Below are 19,891 nucleotides of genomic sequence, written 5' to 3'. Positions count from 1 at the left end.
AGTTTACTCCCTCTTTAACACCCATGCCTGCCAGGTGCCAAATACTCTTTCATTATCAGTTATAGGTGAGGACATGGTCCCAAGTGTTCTTCCATGTTCTCTGGATTTGGCCTACTAGTTTGTTCCAGCTGTTACGAAAACACTGACAACCACGTGTATGTCATCCACACTCAATTGGTAACATTTAACATTTAACAAGCACTTGACAAAGGTTATTTCTTGGATGGCAAGATGGCTGGAAAAAGAGAAACCTGGATAAATGTGAAAATCTGGCTTCTTCTGTAATGTTGCTAATGTTCAAAAATTAGATTCTACTAAGTGGTCCTGGCATAAGTCATCATCATTTTGTAATTCTTTTATTCTAGTCACACTTGCCTCACATGCAATCCACCACACCTGCTTCTCTTCAGTACTGCTATTGCTCATCCATAAGAAAACACTCATTATCTTCTCCTTAACAGAACTGAGGCTGGAAGCTGCATACTGAGCAAAGATCTCTTTGCAAGGCTCCTCTTATTTTTTATGCATTTACATACACAGAGAGAAAGAGATCACTCCACCCAATAAAAGTGATTATTTCAAGATTTATTTTACCTTAACAGTGTTAACAAGCTGTCCATCAAGGTACAGTGCTGCTGTACTATTCTTCAGCATGCCTTTACTCATGACCAGAACCAGGTGATGCCACTGGCCTTCTGCAATGAGCTCACCGCAGCGAAAACGGGCACAACAAGGAAGAATTTCATAAAATGATGACTCTTCACTGAAATCATCAACTAAAAGGAAAGTACCAGTTAGAGGGCAACAGGAAAAATGTTATTAGCTTGGTTTTTATGTCATCAGAAAATGCAAAAATCTATAATGACACATTAAAGTCAGATTTTCAGAAAACATAAAGTAACCAAAAATACAACTAACATTGTATGAGTTAAGTAATACAATTAACAATTAGTGTTTTAAATATTTCTTTCAAAATTCTAAGTACAAGAACTGAATGAATTAATTTTTGAAGTACTCGAAGCACATTTCACAGTTGAACAGACTGAACTTCTAAGAGTACTTGCATATAAGCCAGTGAGAAGTTTTGTTGCTATCAATAATGTGTACCTATTCTTCTGGCCCTAAAAATTCCCTAAGAAAATTCTCAGGATAATTTTAGAATGTTGAAAATTACATTTTACTTCTCTCCTTCTCTCTTCCCATTATTAACTTTCTCAGGTTTCTCTCTAAAACTTCAAAGCTACTTTTTAACACACACCTTAGAAAGGTATCCATACCTCTCATACTTCCTCCCTTTTCTATGGGCTACAGTGTGACTGTGCAGCAGCATGGTCCTCCACAGAAGACATAGGGGAACCTGTACTCTGATGCCTGAAGCATCTCCCTCCTCCTGCTCCAATCCTCATGTCCAAGGGGCTCTTTCTCACAACCATTTTTCCTTACTCTTCACTCCATGCAAGTCTTTTCCCTTTCTTAGGTATCTGTCTTCAACGTATGCTGCTGCCTTCAGTTCTCAGTAAATATTTTTTTATTACTGTTCATTTTACTTTTCCTAAAACACATCCTTTGATTTCACACTAGAAAACATGATCAGTTTGCAGTACTCAGGTCCATTAGTTTCTCCATCATAATCACCAAAATCTCCCACTCTCTACTTGAAAGTTCAAAAAAGAAAAAAAGACAAAGTTTGAAAACTCTACACTAGAGAGCATTTCAACTGAAAGCAAGAGTTTTTCAGATCTCTCTTCATTCTTTCAGTGTTGAAGGAAAAGAAACTAATCCTCTCACTTCAGTAACAGTGTATACAGAGAGAACACTACTGTCTTTAGAAATAGCACAAGGAAAAGGATAAAAGCAGAGTTCTTAGAACTACCTTCCAGATACAAAAATAATTTTTCCTCAACTTCTTTTTCTCCAGCCAAACACCTCAAAGTGCAACTCTCAATCACAAAAAGAATCCCTAAAGCACTTGGTTTATTCTCACAACAAATTGTCAGCACTATCAATCCCGCACACTGGCAAGCCAGCTATCTCTGTTCTTCAGGTAACGACCTGCTCAGGACTTGACTGCACGCCATCAACTACTACAAGCCATCATAAGGCAGCAGATCACCAAAGCAAAGCATGCCATTCACTTAAAAAGGAATCTTTGTAGGCAGAGACATTCAAATCCTCTCTGTCAAAGCCTCTTCAAACCCAACATCTTCTAAAGAGTTAGATAAGAGCTTACAAACTAAAAACGTCTAATTTACTGCTCCAATGCAGGCTAAAGCAATTACTATGAAAATAAGCTCAGGCTTTTTCAGTCTGGAGAAGAAAAGGCTCTAAGAAGGTGCCGGGCCTTCCAGTAATTAAAAGAGAGACTAAAAACAAGAGGGAGGTAGACATTTTACATGGGCAGATAGTGACAGGACAGTGGAGAACCGTTTTAAACTCAAAGAGGGGATATTTAGATTAAATGTTAGGTAGTAATTCTTTACTCAGAGGCACCAGAAGAGGTTGCCATAGAAGTTGTGGATGCCCCATCCCCAGAGGTGTTCAAGGCCAGACTGGATGGGCCCCGAGCAGCCTGATCTGGTGGATGGCAACCCTGCCCACAGCAGGGGGTTGGAAACAGATGGGCTTTAAGGTCCTTTCCAACCATTCCTTAACTTAAAGAATTCAGCTTTCCAGGTAAGAAAAAGCTGTCACTATCTTTCTGATTTAAGAGCTTTAGTTGTACCCCTGTACAATGAGTCTCCAGCTCTCAAGTTAGGTTTTAACATCTTTTTCTTTGAGCTTCTACTTAGAGAAAGTAGAAAATTATGCAAATGTTTATCATAAAGATAAAGATATTCTATGATAGTCTGTTTATGTTTTTGGAAATAATTACAATTGTGAAGAAAAAAAAAATTAGTGCTTATTATTTAAAACAGAACAGAATGGGACAGAAGACTAAGACTGTGCTGGTTAGGTAAAGTACTAAGCCTGGAAAGCACAGAAGGCTGCTCCTCTGCCCTCTGCTCATCTTCAGTCATTGGCCTGAACTGAACAGTTGGCGTGGAAGCTTTAAAGAAGGATAAAGCAGGAGACAGGAAATGGCTGAACCTGAGGCCTCCAACCACACTGACAGCTCTCCCAAGCAAATTCAGCAGCCTCATCAGCTTCACTTTGCTTTTTATAGTACTTACTGTAATTCCTCTCTTGATCTCAGATGCCAAATGCACCAACAAACTCTTCCTGCAAACTGATCTCATCATTAAAACATAAAGGAAATGACTGACTGCCTTCAACTAGCCAGACAGCAAAGCTGGTGAAGCTCCAAGTTCAGTCACACGCAATTCCTACATATAACACATTTGTCTAGTCTAGATCCAGACAATCATAACATTGTCAGGATTATCAGACAACACAACAACTCTTACCATAATTTTGAAGTAATTCTTCTTTAGTTGAAACAATTAGTGACCGGTCTTTTGCTGAGAGGACGATGGCAAGGCACACATAGTGCTGCTCCGAGGAGTTTGCACGCCGTACTACAGTCAGAAGTCTGACAGGATGGTTAGTAGGAGGAGTACTAAAATGTTCAATGCAAAACCAAGTTGAGTAGCTTAAACCGGACGGTGGTGGGAAAAATCGTTCACCTAAGAACAAAAAGGGAAACTCATTATATAGCTGGAATAGCCGCTGCTTAGTACACCTACATGTTCCTATCCCATTTTTTTCCCCAACTGCTCAGTTCCTCAGTTGATACTAGTTATGCCTTCTCAAGTTTTTCCTTTGTGAACTTTGATGCTACTATTCCCACTTCCAACAGAAGCCTGCAGAAAAGTCACATCAAGCTAGCTCAGAGGGACTTCTTTCAAAATCAGGCAAAGCAACAATTGCACACTATTCTTACCCTAAAAACAAAAATTAACTTTAAAGATGCGCTTGTTCAGAACACTCAAGCTTCAGTTCCCTAGAAAAAAGAGAGGATCTAAGAGAGAGTTAATATCACTATCGGATACATTTTCCACAGGTGTGACCGAGTTAGATCCATCCAGTCTTCCTTGCCAAAGATCTCTCTGCCAGATACACTCAACGCTTTTTAGTTTCCACAGGTTCTCCCGCAGAACAAAAAGCTCAGAGTTCGATTGCTGACACTAATCCCATCTTACTGCAGCAAAACTTGTGCTTTTTCCTTTTTTTTTTTTTTTTTTTTAATAATACTTAAGACTTATTTTGATCAAGAGATCATGTTCAGTTAGCCCCACAACATACCAGGTCACTGTAGGCTGAATAGCTTGCAGTGAGCAAATATATGGGATGGAAAGCAATTTAGATGGAACTTTAAAGATTATATTTGTAACTACATCAGTAATACATTCAGGAAACAATTCAGCTGAAGTAAGCAACAAGGATGACCTTACAATCCACCCCATGGCTCCTATGCTCTGGCCACTTAACACTGGTACCTACATTTGTTCTTAACACATAATTTTATGCTCTCTTGAAAGCCTTGTACTTTGAAGCAATCGCACATTTGCCTTTTGTATAGCTTTTCATTGCCTTGGAAGCAAAAAGTAACAGCAACATAAAAGACACAAAGTTCTCAATAGTGAACATACGATATCCAACAGCGTAACATCACTTCATACCTGAACATCACCAGGTAAAAAATACTGTTAATAATAATACCTAGGTACTTACCAGTTCCAATTCCACTGACAACTGCACCATCAATAAGTCCTGTCGTGACAGCATTATTGGTAGGTGCATTGTGGGGAGCCAAACTTGGCAAGAACAGACAGCTGTAAAAAAGAAAATCAGCATCACACTAGAGTATATGAAAGCCAGGAAAATCAGAGTTCAATATACAATGCATATAACGTTATACAGTATATATACATATATATAACAATATACAGTACATATAACCTAGAAAAATACATCACAAGTATATCATCACCCTCTATTAATGCATGTATTTCTGAAAGGTGGAAATTAATTCTTAAGATTTCTCCTTGTGAGGTTAAACTGTCTTTATCACAGAGTCCTTTGGTACTCTACATCTTTGGTGCAAAGGCACAGAGACTTATGCTCATGTTGATCCATAGCATAATCTGTTCCCTTGAGGATGACCATAACTCTCTTCACACCTTATGAGATACTCTGGACACTCTGACAGACTGGATTAGCTAAATATTCCAAGGATCTGGTGAACACCTGGTATGGTGTTCTTTTTCTAAGTATGCATACCTCACAATGAAGTCATATCTCACAAAACTAGATACAGATGATCTTTACAAAAGTCACTGATGCTGTGGACACAATGGGAACAGGAATCAGGAGCACAGCTCCAGGTACCACAACATTTTAAGAGCTCAGACAACTTCGCTGCTCAGCCTACCCATGGTAAAGGGAATCCCCATAGGACTTCAGCTGCCAGAGTACACTGATGGGCAAGACACTTCGCCTCTCTTATTAAGACAAAAAGTCATCACTTTCTTGATATTTACCCTCAGTTTGTGTGGTCACAGCTATCTTCCCCTTGGTTATAGTTCTCATTATGTACTTCTTCCTTCATTCTGAAAATGTTATTTGCAGAGAAATCCCCTACTGTTAATGGTGTTAGAAGAATTGCAGGTGTCCACCAATTGACTATTAAATCCACTGTATTCATGAACCACCATGGGCATTTTGAAACAGACCAAAATACGTTTACATCTTTTAATTGTATGGCAGTCTTATAGGTGACCAGTGAAATTACAAGGGTTTGTTATGTGGGTTATTTCTGACTGTTAGCAGCACCTACAAATCTCCTGGACTAATCACAGTGGCAACTCATTTTGCTAGCCTATTTTCATTTGTCCTTAGTAGAAAACGTTTTCCTCTTCATGGGGGACACAGAACAGAACTTTGAGCAACATTTGTTTTCTAAGTCAAATCAGTCCCTAACTAACCTAGATATAAAGGTTGGATGTCAAACAGACACATCTCTGCTTCACAAAGCTCTAAAAGGAACGCAAAGCAATGGGAGATCTGAAACACAGGCTGGGCTGTGCTCTCCCACCAGTTATCCCAAACAAACTAGAACTTCAGTGCTCAGATGAAAGCGTCTCTCTCCAACACCAGGTCAAGAAAAAGACCTAAACAGAGTAAATGTAAATATTATGTTTGGAAAGAAAATGACAAATGAAACTACTCTTTTTAGGTTGTACCGCTTTTGCCTTCATAAAATTGTGGACAAGTGCTGGCATACAGATCATTTCTATCTTTTCCCTAAATTACTTTGAAAACAGACTTAACTAAGGAAGTTGAAGAGCTACACATCTCACATGAATATTTCTCACATTTTTCAGCTTCACAGCAGTTGCCAATGTTACTTGTTTGTGTCACTGAAAATCTTTCCAATAAAATCTTTTTTCTAGTCAATATATTTAAGATTTTAACCAAGCTCCCAGGCAATTCTGAACACCCAGTTATCAGTTAAGGTTTCCCATATACTCAACTGATTTAAACATACCTCCCAACACTGTACTCTTTGAGCATCTCAGCCCATTTTCAGTCTGTCTAAAGAATGGTCTACAGGCAGTTAAGGGATACCTTTCTTATACTCCGACCTAAATTATGACAGCTATTTTAGATATTTAACCCTTAATACAGGACAAAACAAGTATTTTCATTTTTTTCCTATTCCATTGTGGCAAATATTGGTATTAAATACATGCTGAGAAGGGTGTCACATTTTAATCCTCCAAACAGCCACACTAGATCACAGTAGATGATCTTTCCTTAGCTGTGTTAAATGTTAGTTAAGAAAAAAAAAAAGGAGGAGATGATGGCACTATGTTCCAAAAGACTGAAGGAATTAATTGCTATATTCAAGCTCCACCTCCAGTTAATTAGCAACTTTATCCAGTTGTTTGGACTACACATAGTTTCCTACTTTACTTATGTTTCTGCTTTGCCTATTTCCTCATTTTCAAGTTCTTCTGCAACATTAAGCAGGTTTCAGAGTATTTGGGTGGTTCAAAAGTCACACAGAAATTCTAGAAACAGCTGTTTTTCTGCAGGAGTATGACAGCATCCCTTTGTTATAAAAGGCCCATGAAAACCAGATCCAACAGAGTACAATTAACACTGTGATACATGTGGACCTGCACTTTTACACACGGCAAGCATTAGCTTCAAGTCAATAACAGAATGGACATCTGCAGCATGAAGCATTACTTTCTTTTCTTTAAAGGATTCGTCCATTCATTTCCAGACTGCAAATAGCCCATTAAAAATTTCAATCATTCCTTTGAAAGAAGAAAGTAACAGAACACTGCATTGTGCCCTACGCTTTTTGAGAGCACTATGGTACCTTACCCGAACCCTTCAAGAGATGTGTCAAATTCGATGAAGGCAGGAGTAACTGATGAGCCGTGAAGCCTGATATCATGGGGTGTTGTCATGGACACCAAGCACTTCACTCGCGTCAGGGGGACTGTGCTTCCTTCAGCTGGTTTGAGCAGGCTCCGACTGATCCGGTAGTGGCTATCTTCATGCAAACTGAAGACGCTGTCTGAACCCAGACCTTCCATTGAGGTAACCATGATATCTGCATTAAGAAGTCAATACAAAATACAGTATTGCAAAAAGAAGGCATTTTCGGGCTTTTTATTGGGTCTTTCCAGAGCAACAGCTGAATGACCAAGGACTGCCCACAAATTCAGCCTCTCCAGAAGATCAAGAGTTCGAAAGCACTGCTCCCTCATTAGAATCATAAAATCATTAAGGTTGGAAAAGACCTCTAGGATCATCCAGTCCAATCCCAACCCATCTCTACCATGCCCACTAACCACATCCCTCAGTGACGTATCTCCACAGTTCTCAAACACCTCCAGAAACAGTGACTTCACCACCTCCCTGGGCCACCTGTTCCAATGCCTAACCACTGTTTCCTAACATCCAACCAAATTATATAAGCACTCAGCTTATATACTTCAGCTGAGGCAAACCGATTAACATCTTTGCAAGATGGCACTGAGATTTGGCAGTGCTATCAGAAACTGAGTGAACAACCCATCTCATTACCTCACACCAGCAAATGCTCCTTTCATATAACTCAGGAACATTTCTATTATATGGCTTAGCAGACAGGAAAGAAACTGCTTGACCTTATTCAGATGCAATAGCTCTACACTAAAAACCTCAGGACTCAAAATAAGCAGAGAAGCTCAGATTTGCTCAGAGATTGTAGCAACCTGCAGCATATACACAAAGGTAGCTTTGCCTTCTCTTTCTTAATTTAGTAATTTCTCAAATTCATATTTTCAGTTTTCACTGTTTATTCTTACTATATCCTTTAATAATACCATATTAAACATATATAAAATAAAAGAATTCAATGCTGGCCAAGAGAAATGGTTACTCTCTCTTTCCCGGTGCACATAGTCTGAGTGACATAACACGAACAGAATAGAACGCAATTACTTAATCTTGTATCTCTGAAATTAAAATGAAACATGAGAGTTTTGTAGATGCTGGAGAGAAGGTATGCTTGTAACTTAACACCATCCAGGATACTTTTTAGTTCCTTTTAAATAACTCAAGCATTAAGATGTGAACAATGCTTTACAATGCACTGTTTGATGACGGAATCAACATCCAGAAATAAATATCACATGCTTTGGAAACTCACCAACAACATGTTTGTACTACCACCCACTGAGACTTCCCTGTACTACGTGAATGGCTGTTCCCAGGCTCTACAACTGATGAATAATAGGACAGAGGGGCACGTGTGGAAGAGAGGCTCAGATCAGCTAGAGAAATCCACTGATATTAAATCCAAACAACCCGTTACAGACATTCAGCACAGTTCACCAGACTGATTTATTAAATAGCTGGAAAACATATGCAAGTGTTCTAGTGCGAAAATTACGAGTTGATGGGCCATTGCTGTGGGAGGTCTTCTATCAGACAGATAGAACACAAAGAAATAATGAACGTTTTCACAGAGCAGTATGTATGTATGTATATCTACAATCGAACAATATCAAGTAAGTATTCTGACTTATGTACCGTAATTTCATCTGCCACCTTCCTGAATCCGTGGGAGAGACTACACAGATGTAACGACATGATGCGAACCTTGAAGTACGTAGGTTGCTCTGATAAGTAACACCTCTTATTTATTTCCACGGAAGATACAGCAGATATAAGGAGCACAATAACACTAAGCGATTGAGTAAATTCTCAGGTACAGAACACAATTTTTAAACATAGTTATTACCATTAGCTACACACTTTTGCTAGTGACAAACAAGAACCTGTATGCTGCACTCATCAAATCTGCAGCAGTAAAGGTAGCCCACCGTTTCACCGCTGCTTTGATGGCATTGTTGCTAGGAAGGTGTTGCTCACACAGTCCAACTTCCACTGTGTCAATATCCACAGATATTCCACAAGCACAGATGAATGTCAACAGGTACAATTTCTACCGTACAGAGGAATTCAGTTCCACACCTTTGCTTCATACACCCTTCCATGTCAGATGCAATTTGGTCAGACTGCTGCTGCCATCTGTCTCATGGCAACAAAATGTAACAATATTGACAGGAAGGTTCAACCTCCACTGCCATTCCACCAACATCTGCCTCTGACATTATGGGCTAACATCATAAAATAGAAGGCATTACTTTCAGAGCAGCCCTTATATCTGAGAATAATATTTTTCCTTTTACTGTTAGTCAGCTACAACCTTAGCACCCACTAAAAACCTGAAAGCGAGCTAGTATCAAAGAATCACAGAATGGTTAAGGTCGGAACATCCCTCTGAAGGTCATCTGCTCTAGCAAGGGACATTCATAGGAGGGTACCCAGGCTGACGTCCTTGTAGATTTTCAAGACCTTCAAGAGACTCCACAACCTCTCTGAGCAATCTCTGCCAGGGCTCCATCACCAGACAATGAAGATGTTTTGTATTTAATTGCTACTATTTGTAAATTTAGAAATGTTTATATCATACACATCTAGCAATGTAATTAAGTACCGTGTTCCCTCTTTTTTCCAGTTAAACTGTCCTAATGATTCCACATTCATACAATGTTGGGGCAAAGTTATTTCTTTCTGCATGTTTATGTACAAGTATTTACATAAATATGCAGTTGAAGGATATGCAGTAAAGTGATCTTTACACAAACTTCTGGTACCTCAGCACTTACTTCTCATTTCTGGTTCAAAACTCAATGAGCTCGGTTTGTGCACACGGTACTGCTTCAACAGCTTTTTGTCCCAAGCTCCGCAATTCAGAGGATTTCCTAAGCGTAAAAATTCCCTAGGAAAGAAGACAAAAAAGAATTTGAGGATCATATTCAAGTTTTTTATCCCAGAATGGCACCAAATACAATACCGTTAAAGTTAATTACTTCATAGAAACATAGAATGGCTTGGGTGGAAAAGGACCTCAAAGTCATCTGTTTCAACCCCTCTTCAGGAAGGTGCAGAGTCTGCCCAAAGCCACATCCAGCCTGGCCTTGAATGCCTCCAGGGATGGAGTATCCACAACCTTCCTGGGCAGCCTGCTCCAGTGTGTCACCACCCCCTGAGCGAAAAACATCCTCCTAATATCTAATCTAAACCTCCCCTGTCCCAATTTAAAACCATTCCTCCTTGTCCTATCACTAACCACCCACGTAAACAGTCATACCCCCTCCTGTTCGTATGTTCCCTTCAAGTATTGGAAGGCCACAAATGAAGTCTCCCCGGAGCCTTCTCTTCTCCAAGCAACTTAAGTATATTTTTAACTAAAAATACTAAACAAAATACAGAATAATTACACATGATTGATTTGAAACTTCAAACTTTGAAGACATGCTATCAAAAGTTGATGTTATTTCAACTAATCAAAAAGGCTTTAATAAAGCAGACAACTTCTTGGCAATAAGGCCACTACATTCTTGGGGGAGAGGATCGGTATCCCTGCTGCATACTCAAAAAGCTGAGCTCACCTAGAAACCACAGGCTCACATGAGAAAGTCATCTCTGCATTGTTTCATCCATCTGTTCAGTTATAATAGGAGGACAGCTTCAAAGCTACTAACATCTGTGCTTATAGATATCTATTGTATCAGTAGCTACAGCTATGTAATCAATATCTATGGCTTGGGGATGCTCAAGTCCCTGCGATAACAAGCGTGCACACTGCAGTGATTTCCAGTAATTCCAGATGCCATCAAAGGGAAGTGGCAAACTGTCCTGGTTGTATCTCAGCCACTTACTTCCCACAGAGGATTGTAAAATCAAATTCCTCATTCCTCTCACTAGGTGGGATCCAGCAAGAAACTCAAAAGCATGACACAGCTGTGTGGGTATCAACAAATGGTTCAAAATATGCACACAATAAACTTTTCAACCTTCCTTTTCAAGCATTAGCACAGAAATACATGCAAATATTCATGCACTAACACACAGGAAGTTGAACTTTTTGAAGTTATGCTTCACAACAATTTAGTAAATTCTCAGCAAAAAGTCACTTCCTTTATTTATCCTTTCTATCTGTTCTCAGAACGAGCTACAGCAGAATTGGTCCAGAACAAGGCCAGGCAATGCTACCAAAGTTGAAGAAGAGAGCAATCAGCCCTCTTTCTATAAAGGCTCCATTTCTCCAGACATTTCTTCCATCACATCCCAGTGTTTCCTTCTCACGTGCTGAAGGGACAAATGAAACAGCTGCCCTGAAGCTTTTCCAGTCTGGGTTATTTAAAGCTACAAAGAACCATCTAGCAATTGACTCCCTTCTGTAGCATCATCACTTTTACAATCTTTGCATTTCCTCTTGCCGACAGCCTAGCCAGGGACTGCACTATGGATAGCCTCTCAGTATTTACAGGAAGGAAGGAAATAAGCAACTTCAGTGCAATCTCTGTGGGGAAAAAACACATTTCCTTCCATCATACTCCTTCCCCCTGAATCCCCACATCTCCAGGGCTACATGCTGATTAGCAGAAGCAAGACAGGCTATTTAAGGAGAAATAAAGCAGGATTCTGTGCCACCCAGTGCCACACAAGGCCGTTTATGCTCTCTAACAATTCAGGCTATTTACAGTCAGCCAGCCTCAGCACAGGCACAAGGGCCTGGCTCTGCAGGACTCAATGGTGTCGTTCTGACCTGAGCACCATGGGCTGCAGTGCCTGGGAGGCCAGCCTTTCAAACATCCTCTGGAGCGGGGGATGCAGCGAATGGTCCTCATCAGCCAGAGCAGCGCTGCATCTCTGGAGGAGGCGTGCGTGGAGCCCAGCTTCACACATGACTTGCTGGTTCCTCTCCGTATGCACAAGGGACTGCAGGATGTTGGCCACTGCCAGCTGGAGGTCCAGCGCATGCTGAAATGAAAGAAAAACAACGTGCAACTTCAGAACAGACAAACTGAGAAAACCCTTATGCGTAATAATCAAAGGGAAACCACCCTTGGCAATCAATACACAAAATGTCCTGTAATAAGTTGTGTGTGCACCTTGCAGGGACAATGAACACCTGCATCACCTTCTTTTTTGAAAATAAAAGATAGGAGTTTGAGATAAACAAATGAAGTCAAGCTAAAACAAAATGATTTTTATCAGACCTTTCCTACCTAACTATTTAACTTGATAGTTCTGTGAAGCATACGAGTTTCCTGGCAGGAAGTAAGAATACACCGTCTCTTTCTTATATCCTATAGCCATCCTTCTACCCAGTCACTCCCAAAGCAGAAGACAGCAGGGATGTGTTGCCCACCTCTGGGTGTGTAGTTGATCCAACAGAGGCCAGAAGATCCAGCATCGCAAGCATAGCACCAGGGTGAATAACAACCGCGTCAGAGCTTTGCATGGATGTAGATCCCGCTTGGAGTTTAAGATCAGGTATGTTTTTCTGAGGGCAAACAGGAGGTGTTGAAACAGAATGATATGCATGCCTGCAGGGAAAAAAACAACACACCTTTACAACCCCCAGCTGTTACAATCCTTGTTGAGTTTTGGAGGGGTTTTTTGTTTGGTTGTTTTTTTTTGTTTTGTTTTGTTATTATTTTAACAGCTGCTGTAAAGTCTAACTGGTACGTAGATGTTACCAGTACTCCTTTCCCTTCCTCAGGTCAACATACCCAGCACTTCTCTCAAGCCAATCAGTGCATTTTCCCACAGACAACCCAGAAGGGTCTAAATTTCTTGAGGGCACTTTAACACTGTAGGAATCTGTTCCCTAGGTGATGCACAACTTAAAGAACACAACAGTTGCCTTTCTCATCCCTGTTCTCATCCTAGTTGCAGCAGCAGCAAGCACAGGCAACCAATACTCCTCTTGAAAGCTGTATTTGTTCCAGAGAACCCATTTCTCCCCAGTTTCTTTAACGAATACTTATGAAATTTGCTATCGAACAACTGTGGGCAATTCCAACCAAGCGGCAGGAACAATGTTTGTCTTGGTGCACACCCTCGCCAGCAGCCCATATGCTCTCAATCTTAAAGTGACTGTTAAAGCAATCTCATCTTACATGAATCTTCTTTAGTGTACATACATGCAAAGTGTTTAAGGTATACACCTACTTGTGAGAAGAAAGAAAACATACTCCTAGATAAAAGTTTTATTGAGAATCAAGTACTGCTTGCCATTTTACAGAAAGTGAGAGCTAAAACAGGATCTCCCTTTCTATCCCATCAGTCGAGACAATCATTTTGTCCCTCCTGCTCCCAGTGAGGAAGATGTGCCTTCAACAGAAATAACGCTCACAGACTCTCACTGTCTCAGCCATTAGGCACTTTTCATCAGGAAGCCTTTTTTCCCAACTGAAACAGGGCACAGAGGGAAGGTGACAATGGCTGCAAGTACAGTTCTGTCCTAAATATTTCAGCGGTTGCATCTTGAACACACAAACCAGCAACAAAAAGCAAGATCATTTGTGGTGAAAGCTGGAGGCACTACTTATTTTAGCCAAAGACAGGACATTATAAAACACAGCACAATCTTCCTGTACTGGACAGAAAATAGGCTGTATAAAGAGAGCTTCAACAAAAGCATGCCCATCAGAAAGATTAGAGACAGCTCAACGGAAGTTTGGCATCTGAAAGAATCCTAGGGCACTTTTTACATACAACATTCTTTTTTAAAAGATGAAATTTCTAATGCTTAACTCCTGTAGCTAATACTTAGACCACACACAGAACAGTACAACGAATCTAAGAAAAAAATCTGTCCAAATCAATTTTCCCAAAGATTTTTTTTTTTACCAACTCTTTACCAAATTTCCAAACAAACTTCTCCAGCAGACTTAATGCTTGAAATACTTGGTAGATAGAAGCAGTCTTGCTTGTTTCTTTGAAAATTAAATACAATTAAGGACAGCAGAACAACTTGAAACAGTATCGTACAGAGAAAGTCTTTTAACCTTTTCTCTTTCTGAAGACAGAAATTTAAATATATGCATTCTTTTTCTTGCAAAAGTCTTCCTCCCAACACCTGAAGAGGAGAACTGCCATCTTCTTGCAACATAACCCTGAAAACCCCCACATAAGTTTTAGAGGACACAATCTAGAAATGTGATAGTATTTAGCAATGCTTTTCAGTCTAATGAAATTTCTCTCTTCAAAGCACTTTAAGAGAAAAGTTCTATCCTATTTTAAGCACAAATTTTACTTTTAAGTGTCCTAATCAGCACTATCATGTCCACCTTATTAAGCCAACTTTGAAGCTGTAATACAGTAGTACAGGAAAAGCCTAATTAAACTCCCAGTCAATACTCAGAACGATGAACAAACAAGCAGATGGCCCTTGCCTCAATCTGCCTGCCCTTTGACACTGCACGCAACAAACTGATCGGGGAAACAGTGGAGAGCAGGCAGTTGGTTTTTCTGTCAACAACATAGCAAAAAGCTATAACCTAAAAGCAAACATCAGTGAGCAGTGCTTTGCACGCCTCTTGAGAACACCTTAACTTCCCTATGCAGTTTCCCATATGGAAGTATTTACATAAAAGCAACAAAAAGTCAGTTCAAAAACACTTCCCCTAGGCAGGGAAAAGACCATAGGTCTTATAAAATCCTGCCAAACTATTGATCAGATGTTATACATCAGCAAGTCAGTGCACACTCTGCAAAAAATTAATTTACTCATGCTTATACATTATTCACATTGTCCCCCTAAGGAGGGAAAGGAAGAAGCAGGCAATGTAAGAAGCCACTCTGACCAAGTCTAACTGTTACAAATGAGCACTCTAACAAGCCATTGACCTTCTGACTATAAGTACCCCTTCCTGAAAAATTTATCGTGTAAAACAATTGAGGAAAAACAAATCCTGCTGCATTACATCACAGACTAGCAGAGTCTGAATTTCTCTGAGCTGCTCCTGATTGTTTTTACATTTCTTAGATCACATTCTACTCTAGACCTTTTGATTTGTGACCATTAACATAACTCAAAGTAATTTGAGACTCCAGAGAAATTTTGCTCTCATATATTAGCAGAACTACGTACAACTCATTATGAAACACATCCTGACATTTATTTCATTCAGTAAGCATACAAGCAAAAATGGGCACCTCACAAATAGTAGCAACTGAGAGAAAAATGAGAATGAAGAAACAACAGTGAGAAACCAGAAGCAAGATGAACTTCTCTTAAAAGGATCGGTACCTTTTCCTTGACAAAGCTGGCGTACCCCAGGGAGAGGGGAGAGAGGTCTCATTTGTCAGGCAAGGAGGGATCTGTTCTGCACGACTACAGACAAAACAGACAGGGGTAGGACAGAGAGGTTAGAGAAGAAATCGGAGGTCAAAAGCTTGTTAGTTTTACACAGCCATCACCAGTGAAGTCTTTACTTGGACTCATTCTTCAGAACACAGATGACAAAGAACATTGCTGAGTGGCACTCATCAGGTAAATGTGTGGACATGCACAGCACGGCTCTGTCTTACGGCACGGCTCCACAGTGTTCGTTCATTACTTGGTAGAGTTTATCAATATGATCACATTGGCAAAACAGAGCATCTTTCAATATTAGGCAGCAGAAATTGAGAAGGAAAAGTAAAGCCTGAGTAAGTTAAATATGATCAACGTGGTTAAGACAAAAATCAACAAACTTCACAAGGACTGATGATCTGAAAATTCAAGAGCGGAAAAAGCTGTCACTGAAAATGATAACAAAAAAAGAAACTTGAGGTAGCTTTACGCTGCGGCGCTAAGGAATTTACTTACCCCGCTGATTTCTCATGCTCTACTGCTAGTTAGTGCTATAACTTTCTACAGCATGCACAGCACTTTCTTAACACACATTTTCCTCTCACAACCAGAATATTTTAATAATCTTTTAATATGAGATTAAGAAATTAATTTGTGTACTTGGTTTGTGAGGTATTTGTTTGTTTGCTGTTTTAAAAACCTGGAAGAGATTATTTGCTGCATTGGACGAAAATCTTTCACAAACCATGAAGTCTGGTGCTTCACCAGTCACCTACTTCAAGAACCTGACCAACCTCCAACTCATTAATATCTAGACATATAAGATCACACCTGTAATGCTTGGAAAAATCAGACTCTTACTATGACTGTAAATCAGATGGTCCATCTTTCAATAACAGGGCTATATTCATTAAGTACCTGGGGTACAAAAGCTTCAAGACCCCATTTATACAGAGCCTCCGCTTTATCTTATTTTCTTGGACCTTGAATGATACATGAGAACTACCTTCAGATAAAGCAAATTTTAAATACGTATTTCAATATGTTTTACTGTCATTGTGACCAATCTCAAAAGACACGTTACCTTTTGTTCCTCATATCAGGCGTCACTTAAATTCTACCTGTGTAACTCTGACGTCTTCCAAATAATTATTATTAGTGACAGGTTAGATAGAACTTGAAAAACATGCTTATCTGTCTAAAACAAAATAAATTTGTCATATTCTCCACTGACTTATTTTAAAATCCCATGTTTCAATGGAAAGAAGTTAAAGTGTAACACTGAAAAGCCAATTTCTCATTTGACTTAATAAATGCATAAAGTTCTGGTCATTCTGTATGATAAAGCAATCAGGTGGTTTATCAACCAGCAGGCTGCTTAAACTCATCAAATACAATCACAAGCAATATCTCAGTTTTAATTACTGCTGTGACAAGAACATTCAACATCAGAGGGAGTGTCTCATACTCTTGAGGCCACCAGCAAGCTAAGTCAATATTTGGTGAGATGGAGATATCTTACTTCTTTCACTGAATAAAGGAACAAAGAAATAGATTTAAATGGATATACAAAAGCTTGCCATGAGTACATTTGAAGGAAATTACTTTGAGAAACACCAGGGGAAAAAAGAACGGAGTTCATACCTGTCAAAAGAATCTGTTGCTACCTTGTAGAGGTATATAAAAAGTTTGCTGCAATGTCTTAGCGTAGGTGACACAGAATCCAGAGCGATTAGGTCATCCTCCAACAGTCTTTGAAATAATTGTGTATTTGAAGGAAAGACATTCAATGGACTTATTTTTCTTGAGTCTGAGAAGCATCCAAGCAATCGAACAGCATCTGCCAGTTTTTCATACTGGATCTCTGTTTTGAAGAAATGAGAGTTGGCTGGCTCATAGCGCATTGCTGCAGTCAATGTGCAGAACACCGTGTGAAGCAGTTCAAACACTTGATTCTGGTTTACTTTCTCCCAGCCATTCTTCGGTGGTGAGCACAAAGATCTTTCCATAGCAACGAGCAAAGATGTGACATACACAAATCCACCAACTTTTCTAAAAACAGTTCTGGTGCGATGGCTTTCTCTTAGCACTGACAGGAGGGCCTACCAACAAAACAAACAATCAAAATGAAGAAGAAAATAGAACAGCATTACTGATTCTTCGAAAAAAGATAGAAGCATTTCTGTTTGTTATGCAAGCAAAACTATTGTCTTTTGTCAGAATTGGGTAACGCATCAAGCCTCCAGAGACCTCTGTATTTTAAAAGTCCACATCCTCGAGAACTCACAAAATAAAAAAACAAAGGGAAGGAAATAAAGCATCATCCCTAACTTAGAAATTACACATTGAGGAATGAAGTGGCCAAGAGAAAAGGTTTAGTTGAGTCTAGAATGGAACCCTAAATTATCATATAATTCTCTTAGTGATAAGGCAGAGAATACAGCTGCTAGAGAAAAATCTACTCTGCCATCATACTTCACAGACAATTTGGAAAAAGAGCAGGCAAACAACTGTAGGTAGCTATGAGAAATCAAAATACTTAAAACCTCAAAGCACACTAATACAGGCTGCAGTAGTCCACAACGCATAAGCTTCTGGACAAAGCATTGCCAGCACTCAAAACTAAACAGCAAGACTAAGTAAATAGTAAGAAAAGTATTAGATTTAATCTTTCTCTACATAGAAATCCATAAATATTTGAGCTGAATGAAACATGGCTTTAAAAGAATTGCCCCAAAACAAACCTAAGAGAGAAACAATTATGTAGAAAATATTACTGATCGAAGGAAATACAAATATACAGCACAAACAGTGGAAACAATGTGGATCTCAATATGACAGAATAACATCCAAACTTCTGTGAAATGGGGAACTCAGTGATGATGTGACTCCCACACTACCTAAAAAAAGCAGCTGTCACAGGAAGTTTGACCCACTTGTGAATAAACAAAATAGAGGGGAAAAAATATATATCCGTATCTAGTGTCACAGGCAGCAGAAAACTGTCACTGTTCCAGAAAAAAATAGAGCGCAAAAATAAAGTAAATCTTCCATCACTGAGTGCTCATTTCTTCAGAATCACACTGTTTTGATGCACTCAGAGGATGGACAGTGAAACAGATTGTTTTACTCTTTCAAGGGCAGTATCTCATTTCCTGCCAAACCCGGATCAAATTTTTTGGATATAACACCACAACAGTCTCGACTGTCAATTCCACCACCAAAACAGTGCAAATGGAGGCAAATACAAGAGGTCAGACAAAGAGGACAAGAACCTTGACTTACCATAGTACTACCTACTGTGGTAACTTTTCTCTGCCTTTGAGTGTCATGTATTAGATACACTTAAAACTAGAAGATGCTGACAGACAAAATACACTAAATGAATCGTTTTGTTATTAGCTTTCCCCTTTCTCTTTTAGAATAACATATGGCTGCTCATCTGTTAGAGGAATACTACAGCTCCTTCTAACAAGGATGAACCTAAATGTCTGCCAATTCTCTCGAGTAACACTCATGTTTACCCAGTACTACTTGCCTAGCTTTTCTAGCCTAACATAACAGCATTATGTCTATTTTCAAAATAATATTAGCTATTCTGAAAAGAAATTGTGGGTTTAGATTAGCAGCCAAAAAGCTTGTAAGAAATAACAGTTGACAGTCCTCTTCCTCTACTGCCAGGCTTCTTTTGCAATATTTCTAGTTTTGCTTAAGGAAGCAATTTTTTGGGTTTTTTTTTTTTTGGTGGTTTTTTTTTGTTTGTTTGTTTGGGTTTACTTGTTTTTTTATTCCCTCATATAGACTTCCATTCTGTGGATAGTAACATTTACACTTACAGTGACACATTCAACTTCTAGAACTAACATATTGTGTTATACTAAAGCAAGTGTGTCCCAAGACAACACAAGCCAGTGCTGAAAATACACTTGTGTGTTACACGCTTGATTTTTTCCCTATGTACTCTCAAAACATTTAACTGAATAATACTCTGCAGGGAAGATTATTATAGCTGTATAATCTCATCCCTAAGGCTGATGGTACTAAAAACAAAATCACTCACTAGTTTTCATCTCTGTGATTCTGAAACTTGTTGTGGGTGCACGGGGAAAAAAAAAAAAAAAGCATCAAATATACTAATTTCAACTCCATAGACAATATACATGAAATCCTTTACTCAGAGTATTCTTTAAAAAACTATAGGTGAATGTCTTAAGAGGGAGTCCTAAGCAG

At 39.2% G+C, this 19,891-nt stretch overlaps 1 protein-coding gene across 7 annotated transcripts in view; it reads right to left on the bottom strand.

The window, feature by feature from the left end:
• Nucleotides 1-19,891, bottom strand: part of WDFY3 (WD repeat and FYVE domain containing 3) — a 143,528-nt gene that overhangs the window by 58,847 nt on the left and 64,790 nt on the right. For 6 of the 7 annotated variants that reach the window (XM_085222605.1, XM_085222608.1, XM_085222609.1 and 3 more), the window contains 9 exons: nt 17,306-17,763; nt 15,617-15,700; nt 12,728-12,905; nt 12,122-12,336; nt 10,176-10,288; nt 7,336-7,567; nt 4,672-4,772; nt 3,405-3,623; nt 595-776 (listed from right to left, as the gene is read on the bottom strand). In XM_085222605.1, the coding sequence (XP_085078731.1) occupies nt 595-776; nt 3,405-3,623; nt 4,672-4,772; nt 7,336-7,567; nt 10,176-10,288; nt 12,122-12,336; nt 12,728-12,905; nt 15,617-15,700; nt 17,306-17,763 (1,782 nt within the window). The remainder of the gene's footprint in view (nt 1-594; nt 777-3,404; nt 3,624-4,671; nt 4,773-7,335; nt 7,568-10,175; nt 10,289-12,121; nt 12,337-12,727; nt 12,906-15,616; nt 15,701-17,305; nt 17,764-19,891) is intronic. The other variant, XM_085222610.1, reaches the window with a different exon arrangement.

Source organism: Meleagris gallopavo, chromosome 4 (assembly GCF_905368555.1).
Source record: "Meleagris gallopavo chromosome 4, MGAL_WU_HG_1.1, whole genome shotgun sequence".
NCBI lineage: Eukaryota > Metazoa > Chordata > Aves > Galliformes > Phasianidae > Meleagris > Meleagris gallopavo.
This window is presented reverse-complemented; position numbering and strand designations above follow the sequence as displayed.